The following is a 23,298-nucleotide window of genomic DNA, read 5'->3' as shown; positions in this document are numbered from 1 at the left end:
GCTTTCTGTTTAGTTATAGCTATATTTGTGTCTTCTAGTTTTTAGGGAAAGTTTTGAGCATTAATTTATTTATTAAAAAAAAAAAAGAAATGGAGATGTACAGTGATGCTCTTAGGAGAAAAATATAATCCCAAACCTGTACCTTTTATCTCTACTTTAGTTGAAGCTTATGTTGTTTTACTGATTAGATACATATAATGTGAATGATGTGACTATCCTGCTTTCTATATGATCATGGTCAGTACCCTCTATGATCTGTGGGCCAGCCAGCTGTTTTTGTAAATAAAGTTTTATTGGAACACAGCCAGGCTTATGTATTGTTTGTGGCTGCTTTGAAGCTACAATGGCAGAGCTGAGTAGTTGAACACAGACCTTATGACCTGCAAGCCTAAAATATCTACTACCTGGCCTTTTAAAAGAAAAAGTTTCTCATTCTGTTTTACATGATCCTGTATATACAGGCTTCAAAAAGTACCTTAAAGTTAAATGTAATTTTTTTTTTAAATCATCATTTTAAGTTTAACTTTTTACTTCTACCAAAAATCAAAAATGATAATATTCAGTGCTGGTGAAGTTACAGTAAAACTGTACATTCATGCACTTCTGGTAGTTTTTCTAATAAGCATACTTTTTGGAAAGCTATATTGGGATATGTCCAAAGCACCATGAATATTTTTATGGTATGGTAAAGATATTGAATAATATCTTTGATCTCAAACCTAGGAAAAATTCAAAAGAAGTATATATAAAAACTATTTACCTGGCATGATTAATAGTAGTGAAAAGTTGAATAGAACCTTAACACCTTTATATTATGTTACTCACTAATTGTTAATATTACCTCATTGAGTAGCATTGCAAATGGTAGTTTGGAATACTTAGGTACAAAAAGTGAAAAACAGCATATACATTGATATGTGTATATTGATTACAGCTATGTGTGGATGAAGAATCACACAATTAAAATAGGGTAAGGTGGCAGCATTATATTTTTATCTTATTTAAAACTTTTAATTTCATCTTAACTGTTTTTCAATAACAGAAGAGGGAAATGATTTTTTTCCCCATCACTATAGTTAACATTACTGTTTCCTTCAATATATATAGAAAAAAATCCATGCAACTTTATAGCTTTCCTTGTTCTACAATTGTCTTTTCCCTCATGCAATATTAAATTTGACCTTTTTTCTGTGCCAAACAAAATAATTTGCTATTTTCTGCCTATTCACAATATGTAGGAAGCAGATTGTTTTAAGGAAACGCTGTTCTGAAATTCATTTTAGTTACTCAGAAGAAATCTATTCAGTTTTTGGTTGCAAAAATGTGATTAGATTATGTCTGATGACTCTCAATCTTTATTTGATTTTAGGTTATTTTTTTCTGGTTGTGATAGAATATTCTTGGGATTCAACACAGAATATCTGGGTTTTTTTTCTAAATTTAAATTTTTATGTATAATTATATTTTGAATAGGTACTCAAATGGTTCAAAACTCAAAAAATATCTAAGCGTGTACAGTTGATATGTGTCTCTCCTCAACCCAACCAGCTCCTCTTCCCCAGAGGCAACTGCTATTATCAGATATTTTTTTATCCTTTCAGTGACATTTAATAAATATATAAGCAAACACATATGTATTTAATGATAATTTTAAAAATTTCTTACATGGCTAGTAGCCTGCACACTATTCTGCATTTTTTGTTTTGCTTTATTTTAGTTAACCTTGATGAATAATTACTTATCAGTATGCGATTCTTAGGAGAAGGCAGTGGCAACCCACTCCAGTACTCTTGCCTGGAAAATCCCATGGACGGAGGAGGCTGGTAGGCTGCAGTCCCTTGGGTCACTAAGAGTCGGACAGAACTGAGCGACTTCACTTTCACTTTTCACTTTCATGCATTGGGAGAGGGAAATGGCAACCCACTCCAGTGTTCTTGCCTGGAGAATCCCAGGGACGGGGAGCCTGGTGGGCTGCCGTCTATGGGGTCGTACAGAGTCGGACATGACTGAAGCGAACTTAGCGGCAGCAGCAGCAGCGGCAGCATGTGATTCTTAGAGTAGGAAATTTTTTAAAAAGATATGATACCAAAAGCATAAGCTATCAAAGAAAAAAATAGATGATTTGGACTTTACCAAAGTTAAAACTGTGATGTTTCAAAGGTTACCATCAAAAAGTAAAAAACACAACCCACAGAATGGGAGAAAATATTTGTAAATATATTATAAATATATATATATCATATATCTCACAAGGTACCCATTTTTAGAATATGTAAAGAACTCTTACAAGTCAGTGATTGAAAAGATAAATAATCCAACCTTTTTTAAAATTAAAAAAATTTTTTAATTAATTTATTTTAATTGGAGGATAATTGCTTTACAATTATCCTTTACAATTAAACCACCAGACTTGTGGTGGTTTTAGCCATACTTTGACATGAATCCAACCTTTTAAAAAGGTAAAGGATCTGACTAGACATGTCTCCAAAGGAGATATACAAATGGCCCATAAACACATGAGAAGTTAGCTATAATCAGAATCACAGTGACAAGTGTTCTGAGGATATGCAGAAATTGAAGCCTTCATACATTGCTGGAGGGAATGTGAAATAGTGCAGCCATTTTGGAAAACAGTCTGGCACTTCTTCAGAAGGTTAATATAGAATTACCATATCGCCCAGCAATTCCATGTCTGGGTGTATACCCAAGAGAAATGAAAACTTGTACGTGAATGTTCATAGTAGCTTAATTCATAATAGCCAAAGAGTGGAAACAGCCCAAAGTTTCATCCTCTGATGAATGGATAAACAGAAGGTGTCATATCCCTATGGCTGAATGATTTGATAGTGATATTTGACAATAAACAGGAATGGGATACCGACACAATTCAACATGGGAGAACCTTGAAAATAAGACTGAGTGAAAGAAGCCAGTCACAAAGGATCACAGATTGTATGATTTCATTTATACGAAATATACAGAGTAGTCAAATCTATAGACCCAGAAAGTAGATTAGTGCTTGCCTAGATCTGGGAAGGCTGGTAGAAATGGGACTGCATGATTGCTGAAATGGACAAGGTTTCTTTTTTCAAGTGATTAAAATGCTCTAAAATTAACTGAGGTGATGGTTACACAACTCAATATACTAAAAAACGTTGAATTATATACTTTAAGTGGGTAAATTTTAGGACATGTGAGCTATTAATATATCTCAATACAACTGTTACGTAAAATAATTAGTCCTGATTATAGGTTCTTTAGGAATATATATACATCTTCTGGGTGATTAGAAGTCATCTTCCTCTTTATATGAGATGACTTCTAATCACCCAGAAGATGTATATATATTCCTACCCCCCCTTTTTTTTTGGTGGCAGCAAGTATGGCTTCACCAGAGTTCATGGGAAGTTCTGTATTTTAATCTTTTGTTATAGAAGATGGCATTTCAGTTAATCGCCTCTCATGGAAGTTACACCATACTTGGGAAAGTAAAGGTACAGGCGGAATATGTTTACAGACAGAATGTCATGAAAGAAAATATGTTGTAGAGTTGCCTATGGGACAAAGGCGAGTGGTAATTCAATTCTAGTTTTTGTTTTTTCTTTGTAGCACATTGGAGCTGCTGCCCTTCTATTCCCAGCACTTTGGGATCGTCATATTAAAATACCTGTTAGTCAAGCTTCTGGTTTTGGCATAGAAACTTTGTTGTTTTTTTTTTTCCCCCAGGCGTGCCCAGGTCACATTGTGTAAAGTGGCAGTAACCGTGCAAAGAATTTTTGTACCAGGGGATTAGCCTTCAAGGTTATTTTGAAGGGATCCGTTTAAATTGTAAATAATAAAAATACTTTGGGGAGACATTTCCCTCATTGGGTCTAAAGGATATTTATAACTTGCTTTTTATCATCCTAGGAAATTGTGTCATTATCAAAACAAACGGATGCACACTCCGCCTGCATCCTCTTTTTTTTCTGACATATGCTCACTCAAAGGAGTTTGTCCCTTTGACCTCTGTTTGCTCCCACAGATGAAAGAGGTATGGGCCCGTTACCTGTGCCTTTGCTCATGCCCAGGTACTAGGTGATGCCTTTGAACATGCCTTGAGGGCACGAGTCACAGATCCCCCACGATTTGAAGGTTCTCTTCTGCCAACGACTTGCAATTGCCTAGTGTATACTTTCTTGCCGAAAAGGAAAATGAATCCTTTGCTCTGTGTTTATAGCTTCATTTTTCCCCCCATTGCTGTTGTATTTTGGGTGTTTTTGAACCAGTTCCACTGTCTGTTTACCTTTTTATTTCCCTCATTTTTAGGTGCAGGGCACTTGAGATAAAGTCTGCATCCTTGACTTCTTGGTTAACTAATTATTCCTCCAGTAGGTACTTAGGGTCTATCACCTGGTGGCTCAGATGGTAAGGAATCTGCCTGTGATGCAGTAAACCCAGGTTTGGTCCCTGGGTCGGGAAGGTCCCTTGGAGAAGGGATTGGCAACCCACTCCAGTATTTTTGCCTGGAAAATCCCATGGACAGAGGAACCTGGCTGGCTACAGTCCATGGGGTTGCAAAGATTCAGACACGACTGAGTGACTAACATTTTCCAATAGGTACTTATTAAGTTTTTGTTTTACATATATATATATTTAACACTCAGGGACTTCCCTGGAGGTCCAGTGGTTAAGACTTCATGCTTCCACTGCAGGGGGCACAGCTTCAATCCCACAGGCAACTAATCCTGACCCACATGCCTCACAACAGGGCCAAAAAAAAAAAGACTCAGTTCTAGGTGCTGTGGTATGTGTAGAGTATATACATTTGGAAACAGGGCTTTAGCCTGCAGAAACCTACTCTCTGGAGATACGAAGCCTATGTAATAAGAAAACAGCAACATGAGTGGCCCAGGGGAGGCCAGGGTGGGAGCACGGAGCCCAAGGAGAAACCTTCTGTGGTCATTCTTGGGTTAAGAAGCATAGGCTGAGCTGAGAGGGCGGCAGGTAAATGCCCAGGAAGAGGACAGACATCCTAGGAAGGGAGGCGCTGGTAAACTTGGAGTTCGCTTATCACCTTGGTGGCTGGTTCTATCTCCGCAGTGCTCGACGGGGACCTTGGAATACATCTCACAGCGCTGCCAGGTGGCTCTGCAGAATGTCCGCGATGAGGCAGACAACGGTGAAATCTCTTTGAAATCCTTGGAGTCGGTGGTTTTGAAACAAGGAGAAGAAATCCACAATGAGGTAAGGGCTTCCAAGAACTGTGATGATCCTGTCCTACTTATAGCTAACGAAGTAATCGGCCAGTGTTTGCTGTGAGTGTCAGACCAAGGATGGTTCATTGCTTCCAACAAGACAGTAGCCAGAGCATCAGCATTTTCATGCCAGTTCTGCCAGCCTTTGTCTCCACCACGCACAGAGGGCCAGTTAGCATATGCCATATGGCATGTGCATGGAGGGTTTACATTCTATTAATAGGAGAGGGGACTTCTCTGGTAGCTTAGCTGGTAAAGAATCCGCCTGCAGTGCAGGGGACCCCTGTTCGATTCCTGAGTCAGGAAGATCCCCCGGAGAAGGGCTAGGCTACCCACTCCAGTATTCTTGGACTTCCCTTGTGGCTCAGCTGGTAAAGAATCTGCCTGCAATGTGGGAGATCTGGGTTCAATCCCTGGGTTGGGAAAATCCCCTGGAGGAGGGCATGGCAACCCACTCCAGTGTTCTTACTTAGAGAATCCCCATGGATAGAGGTGCCTGGCAGGCTACAGTCCATGGGTTTGTAAAGAGTTGGACATGATTGAGCAATTAAGCCTAGCGCAATAGGAGAGGAGCCCGGGCTGGGGTAACCTGTTCGTGATGGGCAGTAGGCAGGCCTTTCCTTTGCTCCAAATCAAGGCACATCTTTTTCCTCTAAATCTGTTATCAAACCTGCCCTTTATTCTGGGGAGAGAAATTATATTTTCCAAGGGTATTAACATACACACACCCTTGCAATGAGAGGCTGAAACAAAAGGCAAGGTGTGTAGAAATGCAAGAGGCCCATGAAGGATAATCTTCCAACGAGAACTGATGGAAGCTGAAGGTGAATCCTCAGAGCAGGTGCCTTTTGTTTACAAAATTCTGAAGTCTGTGAGACCAGCAGGTCTGGGTCCCCTGAGTCAGTGTTTCACAGACTTTGGTATTTTCATGAATACCCTGTCAATTTTTGCTATATCTTTGGACCGTATCTATTGTTATCTTTTCAGTACTTTCTAAAGAATCAGCTCATTTTTTATGTAAATAAAAATCTTTAAAAAGGAAGCTTTATATTACCACTTTTAAGTGGAAAGCCAGTATCAGCAGCCAAAAGAAAAGATAACCAGAAAACTCTAGCCTGTGAAAACAGCAATGTTATGCTATTCTAGCAGATGCTTTTGGCTAAAGAAGGTACTGGGCCTACAGTCTTCATTTTTCATGTTAAGAAGTAAGATTAGTGCAGAACTTCATACACTTTCTAAAAGTCATTGAATTCTGCACTGAAAATGGGTGAATTTTGTAGTGGGTGCATGTGTGTGTGCCCTGTCGCTTCAGCATATCTGACTCTTTAAAATCCTATGGACCGTAGCCCGCCAGGCTCCTCTGTCCATGGGATTTCCCAGGCAAGAATACTAGGGTGGGTTTCCATGCCCTCCTCCAGGGGATCCTCCCAACTTAGGGATCGAACCTGCATCTCTTGTGTCTCCTGCATTGTACGTGGACTCTTTACCCCCAGAGCCATCTGGGAAGCCCTTTATGGTGGGTAAATATACCTTAAATTATATAAAAAAAGAGTTTACCAAGTGGTAGAGAATTATTGAAGATTGTCATCCATCAAAGGCTTTTTCTTTGATGTAGTTAGAATGATTGGTGGAGAATTTAGAATACAAAAATGTTCTCAATCATCTTTTCAATAAATAATTACTGAACATGCACAAAGCACTCTGGAAAGGTGCTTTTGGATAACTGAAGTGAAGTCACTGAGTCGTGTCCAGCTCTTTGCGACCCCATGGACTGTAGTTTACCAAGCTCTTCCATCCATGGGATTTTCCAGGCACGAATACTGGAGTGGGTTGCCATTTCCTTCTCCAGGAGATCTTCCCGACCCAGGGATTGAACCCGGGTCTCCCACATTGTAGGCATACGCTTTACTGATTTTGGATAGACTGGTAAGTAAAATAGACATTCTAATGCAGGGAGATGATGATAAACAATAAATATCCTCCTTCAGTTCATTATATAATGTGTTGGAAAAAACAAAGTAGAGGAGATTAAGATAAGCAGAGAGCATCTCCACTATAAGATGTCCTTTGAACAGAGACTTGAAGGAGGTGAGGGAGGGAGCCACGTGGATATCCAGGTCACAGTGTTTCAGGCAGAGGCAAAAACCGCTGATGGGCTGGTACAGTGGGAGAATGCGTGGTGTTCATGGACTAGCTGAGGGACAGTCCCGTGTAAGTGGTGGGAGTGGGGCTGAGAGTTCCAGGAGATGAGGTCATGGAGACGGTGCCAGGGGACGAGGAGCCGAAGGTCGTATTGGTCGTTGGAGGTGTCTGTGAGGACCAGGACTTTGCTTTTTACTTTGAGGGTAATAGGGAACCACTGGGGGGTTTTGAGCAGAGGAGAACAGTGTTCACACAGAGCCATTAATATTTTCTTTCAATGTTTTTTTTTACTGTGATACAAGTCACATAATATAAAACATATTATTTTAAACATTTGACTGTATGCTTCAGTAGCACTATGGTTCACCTTGTGGTACAACTCTCACCATCATCCGTCTCCCAAATTTTTAGCTTTCCTAAACTGAAACTCTATCCCCATTAAACACTAAACTCTGTCCGCATTAAACACTTAAGTCACCGTTCTCCGTCCTCAGCCTCCCCTGCCCCACCACACCCCTGACCCCAGGCATCTACCAATGTACTTTCTGGCTCCATGGATTTCCCTGTTCTCATGTAAGTGGAATCAAATAGTATTTGTCTATACCTACTGTATATTGAAATGCATTTTTAAGGTTAACTTAATATATGTCCTACTGTTTTGTACCGCTTCCTTTTTTCCCCTCATGCTATACAGTAGATTCTTATTAGTTATCTGTTTTATACATAGTAGTATGTAAATGTCATTGTCTCCCAATTTATGCCCCTACTTTCCCTGCTTTGCGTCCATACACTTGTTCTCTAAATCTGTGTCTCTATCTTAATGTCATGTAATATCTTTAAAAAGATATTTAATTATCTTATGAGCTGCTCCATAGTTTGTGAAATATGCCATAATCTCCAGAACCAAAGGCAGAGAAATTCTGCCTTTCAGGGAAATAATAATCACTTCTAATGCTCAGCTAAACCCAGGACTGACTTTCCTCACTCCCTTTTGTTTACTAAATGGCCTGTGTTCTCTGCCACCAATTCCTGCTGGAGACCCTGCTGAGAAGTAGAACTTGAGGAAAGAGAAGCATCTGTGGGCCCAGTGACCTCACTCAGTTAGACGTGGATGCAAAGTTATGTCTTACTCCATATCACCTTCTGTACCGGGATGGATGTGTTCTTTAATATGTATGTGGACTCTTTTCCATCCTTTCTGGTCTTCTGTGACTGACTGTGATGTTTTGTTACCAGCGATGGGTGGGGGTTGTCTGTAAAATCACACTGTTTATCTAACCAGAGGAAAAATACTGTCATCTGAACCCATGTGCTTAAGAAAGTGGCTGGCTGCTTTTGACATTGTATATGTTAGTGGGGTGGGGATGGGGGCAGAGATGTATCAGAAACATTAGCCCCTTGAGGCTAGCCTTGGCTTGAATGGGGAGGCCTTAAATCTAAGTAGCATGTTTACCAGTCTTCTCCAACCCCCCAGTCTTTGATTCTTCAAGGTCATGTCCTTGCTTTCAGAATGAATTCCACATGTCAGGGCACATCATCAGATGCTCTTCTTCTGCCACGCGAGTTGGCATGCTCACACTCTCCTCTGTGAATGAGAGCATGAGTGTCCATAATCCTCTCCACATTTCTTATTGTGTGCTTTCCTGTCTCTCAAAGGCCTTTGCTGGACTCATTATAGGATGAAGCCTTTGGTTTTATGTCTGCAGACCTTTGTGCTGTGCGGGTTTCAATGTGGTTGGTCTTCCTTGTCTTAGATAGTTTATGACTAAGCAGTTTGGGGACTTTGGAGATTGGAACTCAGTACCTGAAGGATATATTGTTTTTCCAATTTAAGATGCTTAAACAGGTTTTTGGTCAAGTTTAATAGACCCTTCCTCTGTGTTTATATCCTTCTTAAAAATTATAAAATGTGAAATTCATTCTTGTCACCTAGTAAATTTCCCCTAGGAGAATGTATTGGGTTGGCCAAAAAGTTGGTTCAAGTTTTTCCATGGCCAAAAAGTTCATTCAGGTTTTTCCATAAGATGTCACAAACATAAGATGTTATGAGCACAATATGTTGGCCAAATGAACTTTTTGGTCAACCCATTACTATTTGATGTCATCATTTGGTTCTCATTTTGTTCTGATCAGACCTGTATCTTCCTTAGAACTCCTGTGAGAGGGCTTTCATGGAGTAACTCTTTGTAGATTGAGCCTTAGCGTCTCTCCCTGTTCTAATATCTAATATTAGATATTAGTATCATTCTAGTATCTTTCTGCTTGAAAACACTTATTTCATTTACTGCAGTGAGACATTTACCCCTGTGGGCATGTTCCCACCCCTCATGCACAAGCTGACCTGGGATCAAACCAAGGATTGAAACTAACTTGGCAGAAGTGGGTGACGTTTGCTTACCTGTAACAGTGATGCAAATGATTTCCAACTGTATAGTGATGTAGTGACTCAGAAATGTGATTTGGGAATCCTATTAGCTTTGCTCCCCATTGCCTACATTCCCAGTGACTATGGTTCAGGTCAGCAGATGGATTCTGTTTGTGCTTCACCTTCAGATTTTTCTAGACATTTCTAGGAGAAAAGCTTTTCTTGATTGACCCCTCTTTTGACTGTCCACAGAGCAGTCAGGTGCAGGTGAATTAGAAAGGTTCTAAGAGATGATTCTCTGGGTCACAGCCACGTAACTAACACTGTTGGAAACATGTGTTCATTTTTCTCTGACGATTCAGAAGGCCCTTTAAGATCCTGCAAGTTCTTTTTTTTTTTCATTTATTTTTATTAGTTGGAGGCTAATTACTTTACAATATTGTAGTGGTTTTTGTCATACATTGACATGAATTAGCCATGGATTTACATGTGTTCCCCATCCCGATCCCCCCTCCCACCTCCCTCTCCACCCGATCCCTCTGGGTCTTCCCAGTGCACCTGCCCCGAGCACTTGTCCCATGCATCCAACCTGGGCTGGTGATCTGTTTCACCCTAGATAATATACATGTTTTGATACTGTTCTCTTGAAACATCCCACCCTCGCCTTCTCCCATAGAGTCCAAAAGTCTGTTCTGTACATCCGTGTCTCTTTTTCTGTTTTGCATATAAGGTTATCGTTACCATCTTTCTCAATTCCATATATACGTGTTAGTATACTGTAATGGTCTTTATCTTTCTGGCTTACTTCACTCTGTATAATGGGCTCCAGTTTCATCCATTTCATTAGAACTGATTCAAATGAATTCTTTTTAATGGCTGAGTAATATTCCATGGTGTATATGTACCACAGCTTCCTCATCCATTCATCTGCTGATGGGCATCTAGGTTGCTTCCATGTCCTGGCTATTATAAACAGTGCTGCGATGAACATTGGGGTGCACGTGTCTCTTTCAGATCTGGTTTCCTCGGTGTGTATGCCCAGAAGTGGGATTGCTGGGTCATATGGCAGTTCTATTTCCAGCTTTTTAAGAAATCTCCACACTGTTTTCCATAGTGGCTGTACTAGTTTGCATTCCCACCAACAGCGTAAGAGGGTTCCCTTTTCTCCACACCCTCTCCAGCATTTATTGCTTGTAGACTTTTGGATAGCAGCCATCCCGACTGGCGTGTAATGGTACCTCACTGTGGTTTTGATTTGCATTTCTCTGATAATGAGTGATGTTGAGCATCTTTTCATGTGTTTTTTTGCCATCTGTATGTCTTCCTTGGAGAAATATCTGTTTAGTTCTTTGGCCCATCTTTTGATTGGGTCATCTATTTTTCTGGAGTTGAGCTGGAGGAGTTACTTGTATATTTTTGAGATTAATCCTTTGTCTGTTGCTTCGTTTGCTATTATTTTCTCCCAATCTGAGGGGTGTCTTTTCACCTTGCTTATAGTTTCCCTTGTTGTGCAAAAGTTTTTAAGTTTTGTTAGGTCCCATTTGTTTATTTTTGCTTTTATTTCCAATATTCTGGGAGGTGGGTCATAGAGGATCCTGCTGTGATTCATGTTGGAGAGTGTTTTGCCTATGTTCTCCTCTAGGAGTTTTATAGTTTCTGGTCTTACGTTTAGATCTTTAAGCCGTTTTGAGTTTATTTTTGTATATGGTGTTAGAAAGTGTTCTAGTTTCATTCTTTTACAAGTGGTTGACCAGTTTTCCGAGCACCACTTGTTAAAGAGGTTGTCTTCTTTCCATTGTATATCCTTGCCTCCTTTGTCGAAGATAAGGTGTCCATAGGTTCGTGGATTTATCTCTGGGGTTTCTATTCTGTTCCATTGATCTATATTTCTGTCTTTGTGCCAGTACCATACTGTCTTGATGAATGTGGCTTTGTAGTAGAGTCTGAAGTCAGGCAGGTTGATTCCTCCAGTTCCATTCTTCTTTCTCAAGATTACTTTGGCTATTTGAGGTTTTCTGTATTTCCATACAAATTGTGAAATTATTTGTTCTAGTTCTGTGAAAAATACCGTTGGTAGTTTGATAGGGATTGCATTGAATCTATAGATTGCTTTGGGTAGTATAGCCATTTTGACAATATTGATTCTTCCAATCCATGAACACGGTATGTTTCTCTATCTGTTTGTGTCCTCTTTGATTTCTTTCATCAATGTTTTATAATTTTCTATGTATAGGTCTTTTGTTTCTTTAGGTAGATATACTCCTAAGTATTTTATTCTTTTTGTTGCAATGGTGAATGGTATTGTTTCCTTAATTTCTCTTTCTGTTTTCTCATTGTTAGTGTATAGGAATGCAAGGGATTTCTGTGTGTTAATTTTATATCCTGCAACTTTACTATATTTGTTGATTAGCTCTAGTAATTTTCTGGTAGAGTCTTTAGGGTTTTCTATGTAGAGGATCGTGTCATCTGCAAACAGTGAGAGTTTCACTTCTTCTTTTCCTATCTGGATTCCTTTTACTTCTTTTTCTGCCCTGATTGCTGTGGCCAACACTTCCAAAACTATGTTGAATAGTAGTGGTGAGAGTGGGCACCCTTGTCTTGTTCCTGATTTTAGGGGAAATGCTTTTAATTTTTCACCATTGAGGGTAATGCTTGCTGTGGGTTTGTTGTATATAGCTTTTATTATGTTGAGGTACGTTCCTTCTATTCCTGCTTTCTGGAGCGTTTTAATCATAAATGGATGTTGAATTTTGTCAAAGGCCTTTTCTGCTTCGATTGAGATAATCATATGGCTTTTATCTTTCAATTTGTTAATGTGGTGTATTACATTGATTGACTAAGATCCTGCAAGTTCTCTAGACTTGTCAGTGCGCCTTCTGACACCTGTGGGTATTACGTATCATTGTGTTGCCATTACGCCAAAGATCAGATAATAGTGAATTTCCGTTAAGTGCATGTCTGAAACCTGGGAGTGTGGTTTAAAAGCATCATGAACAATGACAGCACCTCAAGAGAAGCTGAGAGCCTGGCTGTAGGGACCCTCTGGAGAAGAGTTGAAGAGCCTCCTCTAGTCATGGCTAGACTGTTGTCAGTCAGCCAGTATGGTGAGACTGATTCTTTTTAGCCTTGAAGTAATAGGATTTGTGTTCTATTCTGAGTCCTGGCCCTTTGGTTTTATGCAGCATCTGCCCTGCCTTTTTCCTTCCTCATCTGCAGAGTTTGGGGTAGAAGGTGGCTGACTGCTTTTATTTTGGTAACCCAAACTGAATCAGGCAGCTGGAAATATTTTTTGCTTTCTTAATTAATTTTAAGGAAAGTGCCAACTGCTTATCTTGGCAATGTTAGAACTGGCGAGGGCAGCATTTGATGAATATCCTGTAATAGTTTTTGCCCACAATGTCAGAGTGAAAAAGCCAGGTTACGGAGTTGATTAAAATGCATGCCAGTGGGTTTCATGCCCACAAAGATTGTATCTCATGGGCAGTACTTCCACGCCTGAAAAAAAAACTCTTGTTGGGTATAAGTTTCAGGGTTGAACTTTTCTGGACCGGCCTCAGTGGAACAGGGGGTGAGCATGAATTGACATGGTTGTTAAAACTTTTCTTGCTCAAAAATTTTATAAGATTGTGAGATTCTTGAGGACAAGGAGTGCTGGGCCTTGTGGTCTGCTTTGGTCTCTATTCTTAGTATCTCCCAAGTGTCCGGCATGCTTGGCTGTTCATTATTAACCCACTTAATCCTCACCACAAAACTATGTGGTGATTATGTAATTATCTTTATTTTACAGATGACAGAGCTGTTCGGGAGTGGAGCCTAGAACTGACTCCAGAGACTTTATTCTTAACCATGACACTGTCTGTTTCAGAAGATAGTTGGGGCATCTGAAGAGGAAGCAAACATCATTATTTATTAAAACGGACAAGGTCTTTGTTTGCTCCTTTGTCCTATAGCAGAGTTTCCAAGTATGCTCCACTCTTCTGAGTTTTCATTTACTGAAATCCAGACTCTTGTACCTTTACAGACTGAATGAACTAATTACAAACGATAATTATTTTGTTCCTGTGATATCATGGTTGCCAAGGTTTGTGTGTTTTGTTGTCATAATGGAAATAACCAGCCCAAAGATTAAAAAAAAATTAAAAGCAAAAACCCTTTGAACTCTCCCTAACATAGGGGCTTGAAGCTTTGCTGACAGGCTGTTCCTGTAATGTGAACAAATTTCATGTGGAATCTAAAAAGAACTCTGTTTTTTTCCTTGTAATAAATAATGTTGTTAAACCTGTATTTTCAGAGAAGTTGAACTACAATTGTATTCATTTTCCTTTCAAAGCAGTAAAGTTTACCTCTGTTAACCACTGTCTTTTAATACCACAGATAAAGTTTAGCAGCTATTGTCTGAATATTGTCTACATTCCCTTTTTCCCCTGTTTAAACAGCTTTAACTGAAATCAGTTCTACATATCAAACAAACATTTAGTTAATGTAAACTAAAACCCTTTCATATGACTTGGTGTTCTCAGGTTAGTAATTTGAGTGATTTTCACCATTGTTAAATCTTCACAAGTTGCTTTTGTTTGCCTCATGAAAGTTCAGCGTGGATAAACAAACAAAAAATTCTTTGTGGTAACAGGTGAAGACTATAAGAACTCAGTGCCTGTATATGGAACATGATTACCTTAGCAAAGCCAACCTTAACCAATATTAAGCTGTGAAAGCTCTACATTTCTTTAGACAGCAGAAGTAAAAAGAGCTTTGGGCTGAATGAAGTTGTACTTTGATGGTAAAATTTGCTTTTCAAGTTGAAGATAAGTGATAGAAAATACATAGGAAACAACTTCTTACTCTTTTAAAGCTTAAGTTAGTCTCTCACCTACATATGTTGGGATTATTTCAGTGCAGGAAGCAGAAGACTCAACCTGAAATGGTTTAAACCTAAGGGGCTTCATGAGTAGCTTGATCCAGAGTCAGTTGATTTGACTAGGACCTGGTTTTTTGATCTGTTCATCTTGCAGCTGCTTCCTGCTGTGTTGCCTCCATTCTTCCCAGTCTTCAAAATGGTTGCAGAATCCTTTTCCTGAATCTTCTGACAGTCTTATTCTGATTGATCATATGCCTGTTTCCCCCCAAGCCCATTTCTGTGTCTGGAGCCGTGTGATGGGCTGATTGGCTCAGATAGGGTTGCATGTTCCACTCCTGGTTTTAGAAGTGGAGCGCTACCCAGATCACAGGGACTGAGACTGGGGAAGGCAGTGGGTTACCAGATGAATCATGGGATTTGGCCGGAGTAAAAGGGTGCTGAGGAGAGAAATATTTGAAGTTTACCATAGTAGGTTCCTAGGAAGGAAGAGAAATGATTAGTGGCTTTACAGTGCTTTTTACCTGTTGTCATTTGCCCTGACTGAATTGAAAGCGACAATCTGAATGGCTCTCTAAGTGTAATGTGTGCCTCCGTAATCAACTTTATATTGTTCAGCTACATGAACACCTTACTGCCAGCTCCTCCTGGCCCATGGGTAAATTCTTTGATTATTTTAGATCTAAAATTACTTAAAATTGGTACCTCCTAATGTGTGTCTGTGTTTTGCTCTTTCTGTTGTTGCTTTTCAGTCGCTAAGTCGTGTCTGACTCTTTGCAACCCCATGGACTACAGCACGCCAGACTTCCTGTCCTTCACCATCTCCCAGAGTTTGCTCAGATTCACGTCCATTGAGCCATCTAACCATGTCATCTTCTGCTGCCCTCTTCTCCTTTTGCCTTCAATCTTTCTCAATATGAGGGTCTTTCCAATGATTCAGCTCTTCGCATCAGGTGGCCAAAGTATCGGAGCTTCCGCTTCAGTCCTTCCAGTAAATATTCAGGGTTGATTTCCTTTAGGATTGACTGGTTTGATCTCCTTGCAACACTAATCTTTAATAAACATGTTTAATGAAATCATATTTTGTTTGATTATGCCTTTCCCACCCTACACAGCGCAGGCTGTCATATGCTTTAGGATCTCAGGATTTGTCGTGATTGACTGATAGCTTCCTCATGTCTGAGTGATGAATGTGGCTGAAAACCCCCTCCCCAGCCTGACCTGGGTTGTCTCCCTAAGCTCTAGGTCTACTTCCTCCCTGACTTTGTGAAAAGGCTCCAGAGACTTTGAGTTATATTGGGAACTGGTTAGGCTGAGCTTTTCTCACTTTTTCTCACCCTGTGGCTGTGAAGTTACTGGAGGAGAGTTGAGTGAACACTGTCCTTGATTGTCCATCACTGGGACATTATAACCACGGTCTTGTCTTTATGATCCCCAGGTCGAGTTTGAATGGCTGAGACAGTTTTGGTTTCAAGGCAGTCGACACAAAAAGTGTACTGACTGGTGGTATCAGCCCATGAGTCAGCTAGAAGAGATGTGGAGGAAGATGGAGTGGTTGGTAAGTATCTGGGAACGGATTTCTTGGGATATTGTGCCCTGTTGGCCCTTGGCTGCCTGCTTTGCCTGGGTCAATGCAAGAGAAAGACAAGCATCACATGATATAGCTTATACGTGGAATCTAAAATAATGATGCAAATGAAATCATCTTCAAAACAAAAGTTGACTCACAGACCTAGAAAACCGATTTATGGTTACCAGAGGGGAAGGGAGGCGAGGAGGGATAAATCGGGAGTTTAGGATTAACATAGACGCACTCCTGTGTATAAAATAGATAATCAGAAAGGATCTATTATATAGCACAGGGGACTCTACTCAGTATTTTGTAATAACCTATGATGGAAAAGAATCTGAAAAAGAATAGGTTTATATATGTGTGTATATATATATGCTTTGGTATATGTGGCTTTGGTCTGCACCTGAAACTAACACAACATTCTAAATCCACTGTACTTACTCTTTGTAAGGTAATGGAGACAGCCAGGATTTGATCAGCACAAGCTGAGTTCAGTGCAATGAACCTTTACTGAGCACTTCCTACTTGCAGGGCTTTGCTGATAGCTCAGTTGGTAAAGAATCCGCCTGCAATGCAGGAGACCCCTGTTCACTTCCTGGGTTGGGGAGGTCTGCTGGTGAAGGGATAGGCTACCCACTCCTGTATTCTTGGGCTTCCCTTGTGGCTCAGCTGGTAAAGAATCTGCCTGCAATGTGGAAGACCTGGGTTCGATCCCTGGGTTGGGAAGATCCCCTGGAGAAGGGAAAGGCTACCCACACCAGTATTCTGGCGTGGAGAATTCCATGGACTATATAGTCCATAAGGTCACAAAGAGTTGGACATGAAACTGAGCGACTTTCACTTCTCACTTTTCCTATGTACCTGGTACCATGTTAGACATATGTTGGGAAGTGACCATGAGAACAATGCAGCAATAATTCCTAAACTTCATCCACATTTTTATAGGTACCAGGCAGTATTCTAAGAGTTTTCCCTATATTAACTTTTAAAGTTAAACTGTTAAAGTTCTTACGACAGTCTGGTGAGGTGCAGAAACTGCTAATTTATAGACATGAAAACCAAGGCCTAGAGAAATGAAGTGCCTCGCCCAAGGTCATGGAGTAAGTGGCAAAGGGAGATTGAATCCCAGGCTGCCTGGCTCTGGAGCTTGTGCCCTTAACCACTGCATTCGGGTTAACAAGGAGAGAAGCGTGAATATAGCCAGGTGTTACATTAACTCAAATGAAATCCTATAATAGAGATTTAAAGAAAAAAATCACTGTCCAGAGGCAGGAGTATTAAATTCAGAGCATTGGAGCTGGGACAGTTGTGAACAACAGATGTGGCTTTTGGGGACCTTGAGTGGGGAGAAGGAGAGTCGGTTGCAGAAGGCATTCTGAGAGAAGCGTTATGTCCCAGTCATTCTAAAACCAAGGTCCTAAGGGGGAAGTATAGTGTGACCAGAGCATGGAATTCAGGGCATGTGTAGTAGGAACTCTTGCTGGAAGGTATGTTGAGGCCATTTGGGTTAAGTCTAAATTTAAATTGCAGTAATAATACCAAATCGGGCTTCCAGGTGACTCAGTGGTAAAGAATCCACCTGCCGAGGCAGGAGACACAGGTTCAGTCCCTGGGTTGGGGAGATCCCCTGGAGGAGGAAACCGAAATCCATGGACATAGGAGCCTAGTGGGCTACAGTCCAAGGGGTTGCAAAGTCAGACATGAGTTAGTGACTGCGCATGCATGCACGCACATGATACTTACTAAGTTCCATACACTCTTCTAAATATTATATATATAATTTATTTAATGTCTATGATAACTTCATAAAGTAGGTATTTTTCTCCCATTTTACACAGAGAGTTTTGTGTGGTATTGTGTGTTAGTCACTTAGTCGTGTCCAACTCTTTGCAGGCAAGAATACTGGAGTGGATTGCCCTTCCCTTCTCAGGGGATCTTCTCCACCCAGGGTCCAAATCTGGGTCTCCCGCATTGGGTCTCCCGCATTGCAGGCAGATGCTTTATCAGCTGAGCCACCAGGGGAGCCCAAGAATACTGGCCTGGGTAGCCTATCCCTTCTCCAGTGGATCTTCCTGACCCAGGGATCGAACCGGGGTCTCCTGCACTGCAGGCGGGTTCTTTACCGTCTGAGGCACCAGGGAAGCCCAAGGAGACTGGAGCACAAAAGGTTTCCCTAACTTCGTCAAGGTCATACAGCTAAGTCGGGGAACTGGAGTTAGAACTCAGGAAGACCAGCTCTAGGGTCACGCCCCACACCCCCTCACTGTTCTACCTCCAGATCATCAAGTTTGGAATGTAGTGGAAAAGTGATAAAAGCCTGCTAAACTCTTGAGAGAATACTGCTGTGCAGACTTTATGAGATGTGCTAGAAACAGTGAACCAATTTGCAAAAATAGGTAGCTTTTGCTAATCCCTGTTTTATAATCATGAAAATACCAAGTCACAACCGTGATGGCACCCCAGTTTGAAAGTCTGAATCAGAATCCAGAAGTCCCGGCTATCCAGCCTTTTCCTTAAATCACTAAACCACACCTTTTCATGGATGTGTTTAGGGGGAGGAATGTTGTAATCCTTTTAGCGTACTAACAGTATCACAAAAATGGATTTCTCCAAAGACATGAATCAGTTCAAAATGGAGCATTGTACAACTGGATTGGAGGTGTTGAAAATTTCCTGCTGAAATTTCCTCAGTTAGTTCTGTTCCTAAAATTAGACTGTGCGGAGTATGATCCAGTTTTTCCTGGGATGTATATATAAAGGCAGCTTCATTTTGAGAGAATTTCTTTTTCACAGTGTAATTCTGGTTTTATCTATTTATTTACATGAGTTAGAAACTTCCCTGGTGGCTCAGTGGTAAAGAATCCACCTGCAAGTCAGGAGCCGCTGGAGACGTGGGTTCGATCCCTGGGTTGGGAAGATCCCCTGGAGGAGGGCATTGTGACCCACTCCAATATTCTTGCCTGGAGAATCCCCATGGACAGAGGAGCCTGGCAGGCTACAGTCCTGGAGGACGCAGAGTCGGATAAGACTGAAGTGACTTAGCACACACATATGAGTTAGAACTGCTTTACTTGCTGAACCTTTATCTTAAGACATAGGTTGACTTTGGGATTGTAATTTAACAGTTCTTTGAATTAGAGTTGGCAAACTGTAACAATTAAACAATTAGAGTTGGTGAAGTAAGAAAGAAACTCACTTGTAGTGTTTTAAAAAAATATTTTTGAATTGCTTTTGTTCGAGGGCTTCTTTTTGTTTTTTTTTTTAAAGTGAAATCTTTGGTTTTGTGAGCTTACCAGTGATGTTCATTACGAATTCACTTAAACTATTTAGTTATATACACACAGACACACACATATATATAAAACTAAATAGTTTAAAATATATATATATATTTTTTTAACTTGGTGGTGCTGGCTCTTTAGATAAACTATCTGTTCTTCATAACTCCTGTGTAAAAATACTAAAAAGAAGAACAGTCTTGGGAATTGGCCAGGGCCAGTTTCCTTGCAGTTGGTGTGGTGTTACTGAGTGTTCTAAGTGAAATCAATGGGCTCTGTGTCTCAGCAAGTCTCAGGAAGATGGTTATCAGTGGAGTGAAGGTTTGGGCCAAGATAAAAGGAATGACACTTCTAAATTAAATTTAAGCTTTGCTTCAAGCCTTTTTGTAATGAGTTTTAACAAACTTGTAATAATGTACTTTTGCTATTGGAAGAGACGAGAATAATCATTGGAAAAGTCTATGGTTCTGTGACTGGTGGTGGCCTGCCATCCGATAGTTGTGCGCTGGGGATGGAACTGGCACGGGCTGGTTGCATTCCTACTTCGTACCAGCCTGCCTCCGATTTTTTCATTTGTGAGCAGTAGGGGGCAATGTTGAGCTACCAGTTTGAGGCCCCCGGATGCTAACTAAGCCTTTCAAGAAAATGCAGACAAATGTACCATTAACTGTCCAGAATTATCCCTGTTGCTTCAAGTTAGCTGTAATCTCCAAGATTCCATAACACAGGAAATCAGTGTGGGTTAACAAATTCAACAGCAATTTAACATAAAAAGTGCAGTGTTTGGTGCACATTTGGATTCTATAGAATTAGACTAATCCAAACAGCCTTTCTGAATGCACTCACTTGGCTTCCAGGGAATACGTGACTCAAAATGATGATCCTTTTAGACAAATGCTTCTTCTTTATCATTATGCTTTTCTGCATTTGTTGCATATGTGTTGCGGAAAGATTTCCTTAATTAATGCACTTTGTCTGTTGTGCCACATAGCATCGATCTCCTTTGGCGAGAAAATAAAACAAAAAAACCTCAGGCAATATGTACATTACTTTTCACCTTTTGCTTGTGATTAAAGCAACCTTTGACAGCCCTCGTACTGGGGAAGAGACTTGCGTTGGAATTCCTCTCTGTCTTTGTGTTCTTTTTTTTTTTCCCTTTGTGGTTGAAAGGTATAGTCTCAGGTAGGATCTAAAAGAAGAAGGGAAAATGAGCTTTGAAATCACATTTCTTCCATTAATGGTAATTGCTTCACATGTCGTAACCAGTCACATATTTTAAAAAGTTTAGTCAGCTATCTCTAAGACTCCCCTAGCCTCCATTGCCCATCCCCTGTTCCAGCAAGCTCCTTTTTTTTTTCAATCACACTGTTTATTCTTGCCATTTTTTCCCCTGAGGATAGTTCTTCTCTGGGCATGCTCTTGTGATGTAAATGTTAGACCTTATATTTGAATGACATTCTGATAAAATATCACATTTTCCCTGAATATTACCTCATGAATTTATGAGCCATTAAGTCCAAAAGCACCAGAACCCTTTCTTATAATCCAGGCACTTAGCCTAGTCTTTCCTCTCAATTCTGCTCTTCAGGAAGGTATGATGACACTCTAACACTATTCAAATATTTGTATTTTATTTTATTTTTTAATTTTTTAAACTAGCCCACCACTCCACATCTGAGATTAGCATGTTATGGGGCTACTCTTCAGGATAAGAGAGTTACCATTTGAAAGAAACTGCACAGGCTTTGCTTTCTGGGTAAAAAAAAAAAAAATATGAAAAGCTGAACTCTCCTGTGAGGTGAGGAAGTCTTACTGTAGCCAGAGATTCAGTGGATAGGCCGTTTGTCTCATAGGGTCTGGTATCGCGCTCTGCAAAACTGACATTTATTTTACCTATAAAAAATGCTTTAACACTATCAAGTTCACTGAGATATAGAAAAGAATGCTAGGTGTGATGTCCTCTAAATTGATGACATTTATTCCTTGCCTTTTGACCTTAAGAAAAAAAAAAGAGGTCAATTTGGTATATAATCCAATAGAATATTCTAGAAGAGTTTCCAGAGTAAACATTTTCAGAATACAGATGATTTTTGTAGTGGAGAGAAATCTCCTCCTCCTTCCTTTATGGCTTTTTAATTTTTTTTTTTTTTTCTAGAGGAGAAGGGTAGATCCTGATGGTTTTCAGTGTTTTGAATTGCATTTCCTGTCTTGACAGTTCCTCGCACTGGGATAGCAGTGCATTTATATGGCAGTTGGCCTTAATAACCTTTATTGACTTTAGTGGGTTGGAGCCAAGGCTGGATTATTTTAATGTATCCGTTTTGAAACAGTGTAAAACACAACATATAATTATGTTAGGTAAGCTATCGGCTACATTTAATTCTATCTATTTATGTTAACAGTTGGCACGGGAGAGCAGGGAGACATGGAAAATGAGTAGGTGTTTTATTTCAGACTGTCACCCATTTCTTGTTAAAGTTTTAAGAGAGAAAGGTACTTAAGAATGTGAAAGTTGTCCTTTACAAGTCAGTTGTAATAGTTTAATTTCAAGATGAGTCATGCCTTTTAGCTTGTCATTCTGGCCCGTGTAAATCTTCTGAGAAGGCTCAGAGTGCGGAGCCTGTCCGCTGCTGTCTAGCTGAGCCCTCCTTAGTATAGGTTACCCAGAGGTGGGGAATGATGGAGCCAGGAGCAGTTTGTTTGTTTTTGGAGAGATTAATGAAGCTATCATCACAGTGCTTTAGATTAAATTCTTTGTAACTAAATAGAGGAACGAGGTTGCTTTTTCACATCCTGAAATATATCCTGGGTATACTGCTTTTTGCTATCATATTATAGTTCAGTTAGCTACGTTCATTTTAAACTTCCAGGATTAACAATTTTTAAGGGTGTGAGGAAGAAAATGATATAAATATAAATATTGATCTTTTTTGTCTTATGAATGGTGAAGTCATTAACATATATATGTGTGTGTATATATATTTACATATCTCTTGCCTTTAGTGTTAGTGTATATACTAAATTACATTTGCTGAATTAATAATTTTATTAATTTAATATATTTGCTAAATTGTTGTCTATTATATTATTTAATATATTTGCTAAATTAATAATATTAATGCTGCCTTCTGTTTTTCAGAGTTAGCATTTCTGATAGAGCAGAGCATATTAATTTAGAATCTGGTGTGAAATGTCTAGTGGTTTTAAATGAAAATTTAAATTCCTTTTCCCCTTTTTGGTCCAGTACTGAGTGGCTCAGAAGAAGCAGACTGGAGGCAGGTAGACAGTCTCAAGCACCCAACAATTCAAATTTTGTGTGCAGATTCTGAGCTCTGGGAATAGTCTATGTTTAGCTTTAGAAATTTGGAGAAAAGAAAAAAGCCACTTTTTTGGCTATAGTGACTTAAAATCCTTGGCTCACGTTCTTTTTATTACCTTAAATGTCTTCCCTGAAGGTTGGTTCTTTCCGTATGCTTCCCTTCCCACCCTTCGCACCCCTTCTTCCACACCTCTGTATTGTTATATTAAAAGTAAAATATCTGGGGGAAAAGTGTATGGATAATTTAGCAATGAATTTCGAACAGGTTTGGATTCCTTTGATTGCCTTCTGGGTTTCTCTCAGATTTTTCCAATTTTTTTCCTTTGTTGCTGCAGACTTAATCATGAATTAAGGGGAAAAAAAAGTGTTGTGAATTCTGTCTTTTTGGAAAGAAATTTCCAATTCCAAGAGAATTCAGGCTTAAGCCTTAGAAGCAGAATGTGCATAGAAAGCACAAAGGACTCTGTTTATGATTCTCTTTGAAGTGTTTTTGCAACTGGATAAGGAAAATTTTAGAAACCGTCTGATA

The 23,298-nt window shown here is 39.9% G+C and overlaps 1 protein-coding gene across 3 annotated transcripts in view; it reads left to right on the top strand.

Moving 5' to 3' along the window:
* FTO (FTO alpha-ketoglutarate dependent dioxygenase) overlaps positions 1 to 23,298 on the top strand; it is a 417,942-nt gene that overhangs the window by 165,991 nt on the left and 228,653 nt on the right. For all 3 annotated transcript variants that reach the window (XM_020873086.2, XM_070451297.1, XM_070451298.1), the window contains exons 6-7: positions 5,083 to 5,226; positions 16,038 to 16,157. In XM_020873086.2, coding sequence (XP_020728745.2) covers positions 5,083 to 5,226; positions 16,038 to 16,157 — 264 coding nt within the window. The remainder of the gene's footprint in view (positions 1 to 5,082; positions 5,227 to 16,037; positions 16,158 to 23,298) is intronic.

The sequence above is a fragment of the Odocoileus virginianus genome, chromosome 20, assembly GCF_023699985.2.
Source record: "Odocoileus virginianus isolate 20LAN1187 ecotype Illinois chromosome 20, Ovbor_1.2, whole genome shotgun sequence".
Classification (NCBI taxonomy): Eukaryota; Metazoa; Chordata; class Mammalia; order Artiodactyla; family Cervidae; genus Odocoileus; species Odocoileus virginianus.
The sequence above is the reverse complement of the archived record's forward strand: the minus strand, read 5'-3'. Positions and strand labels throughout refer to the sequence as shown.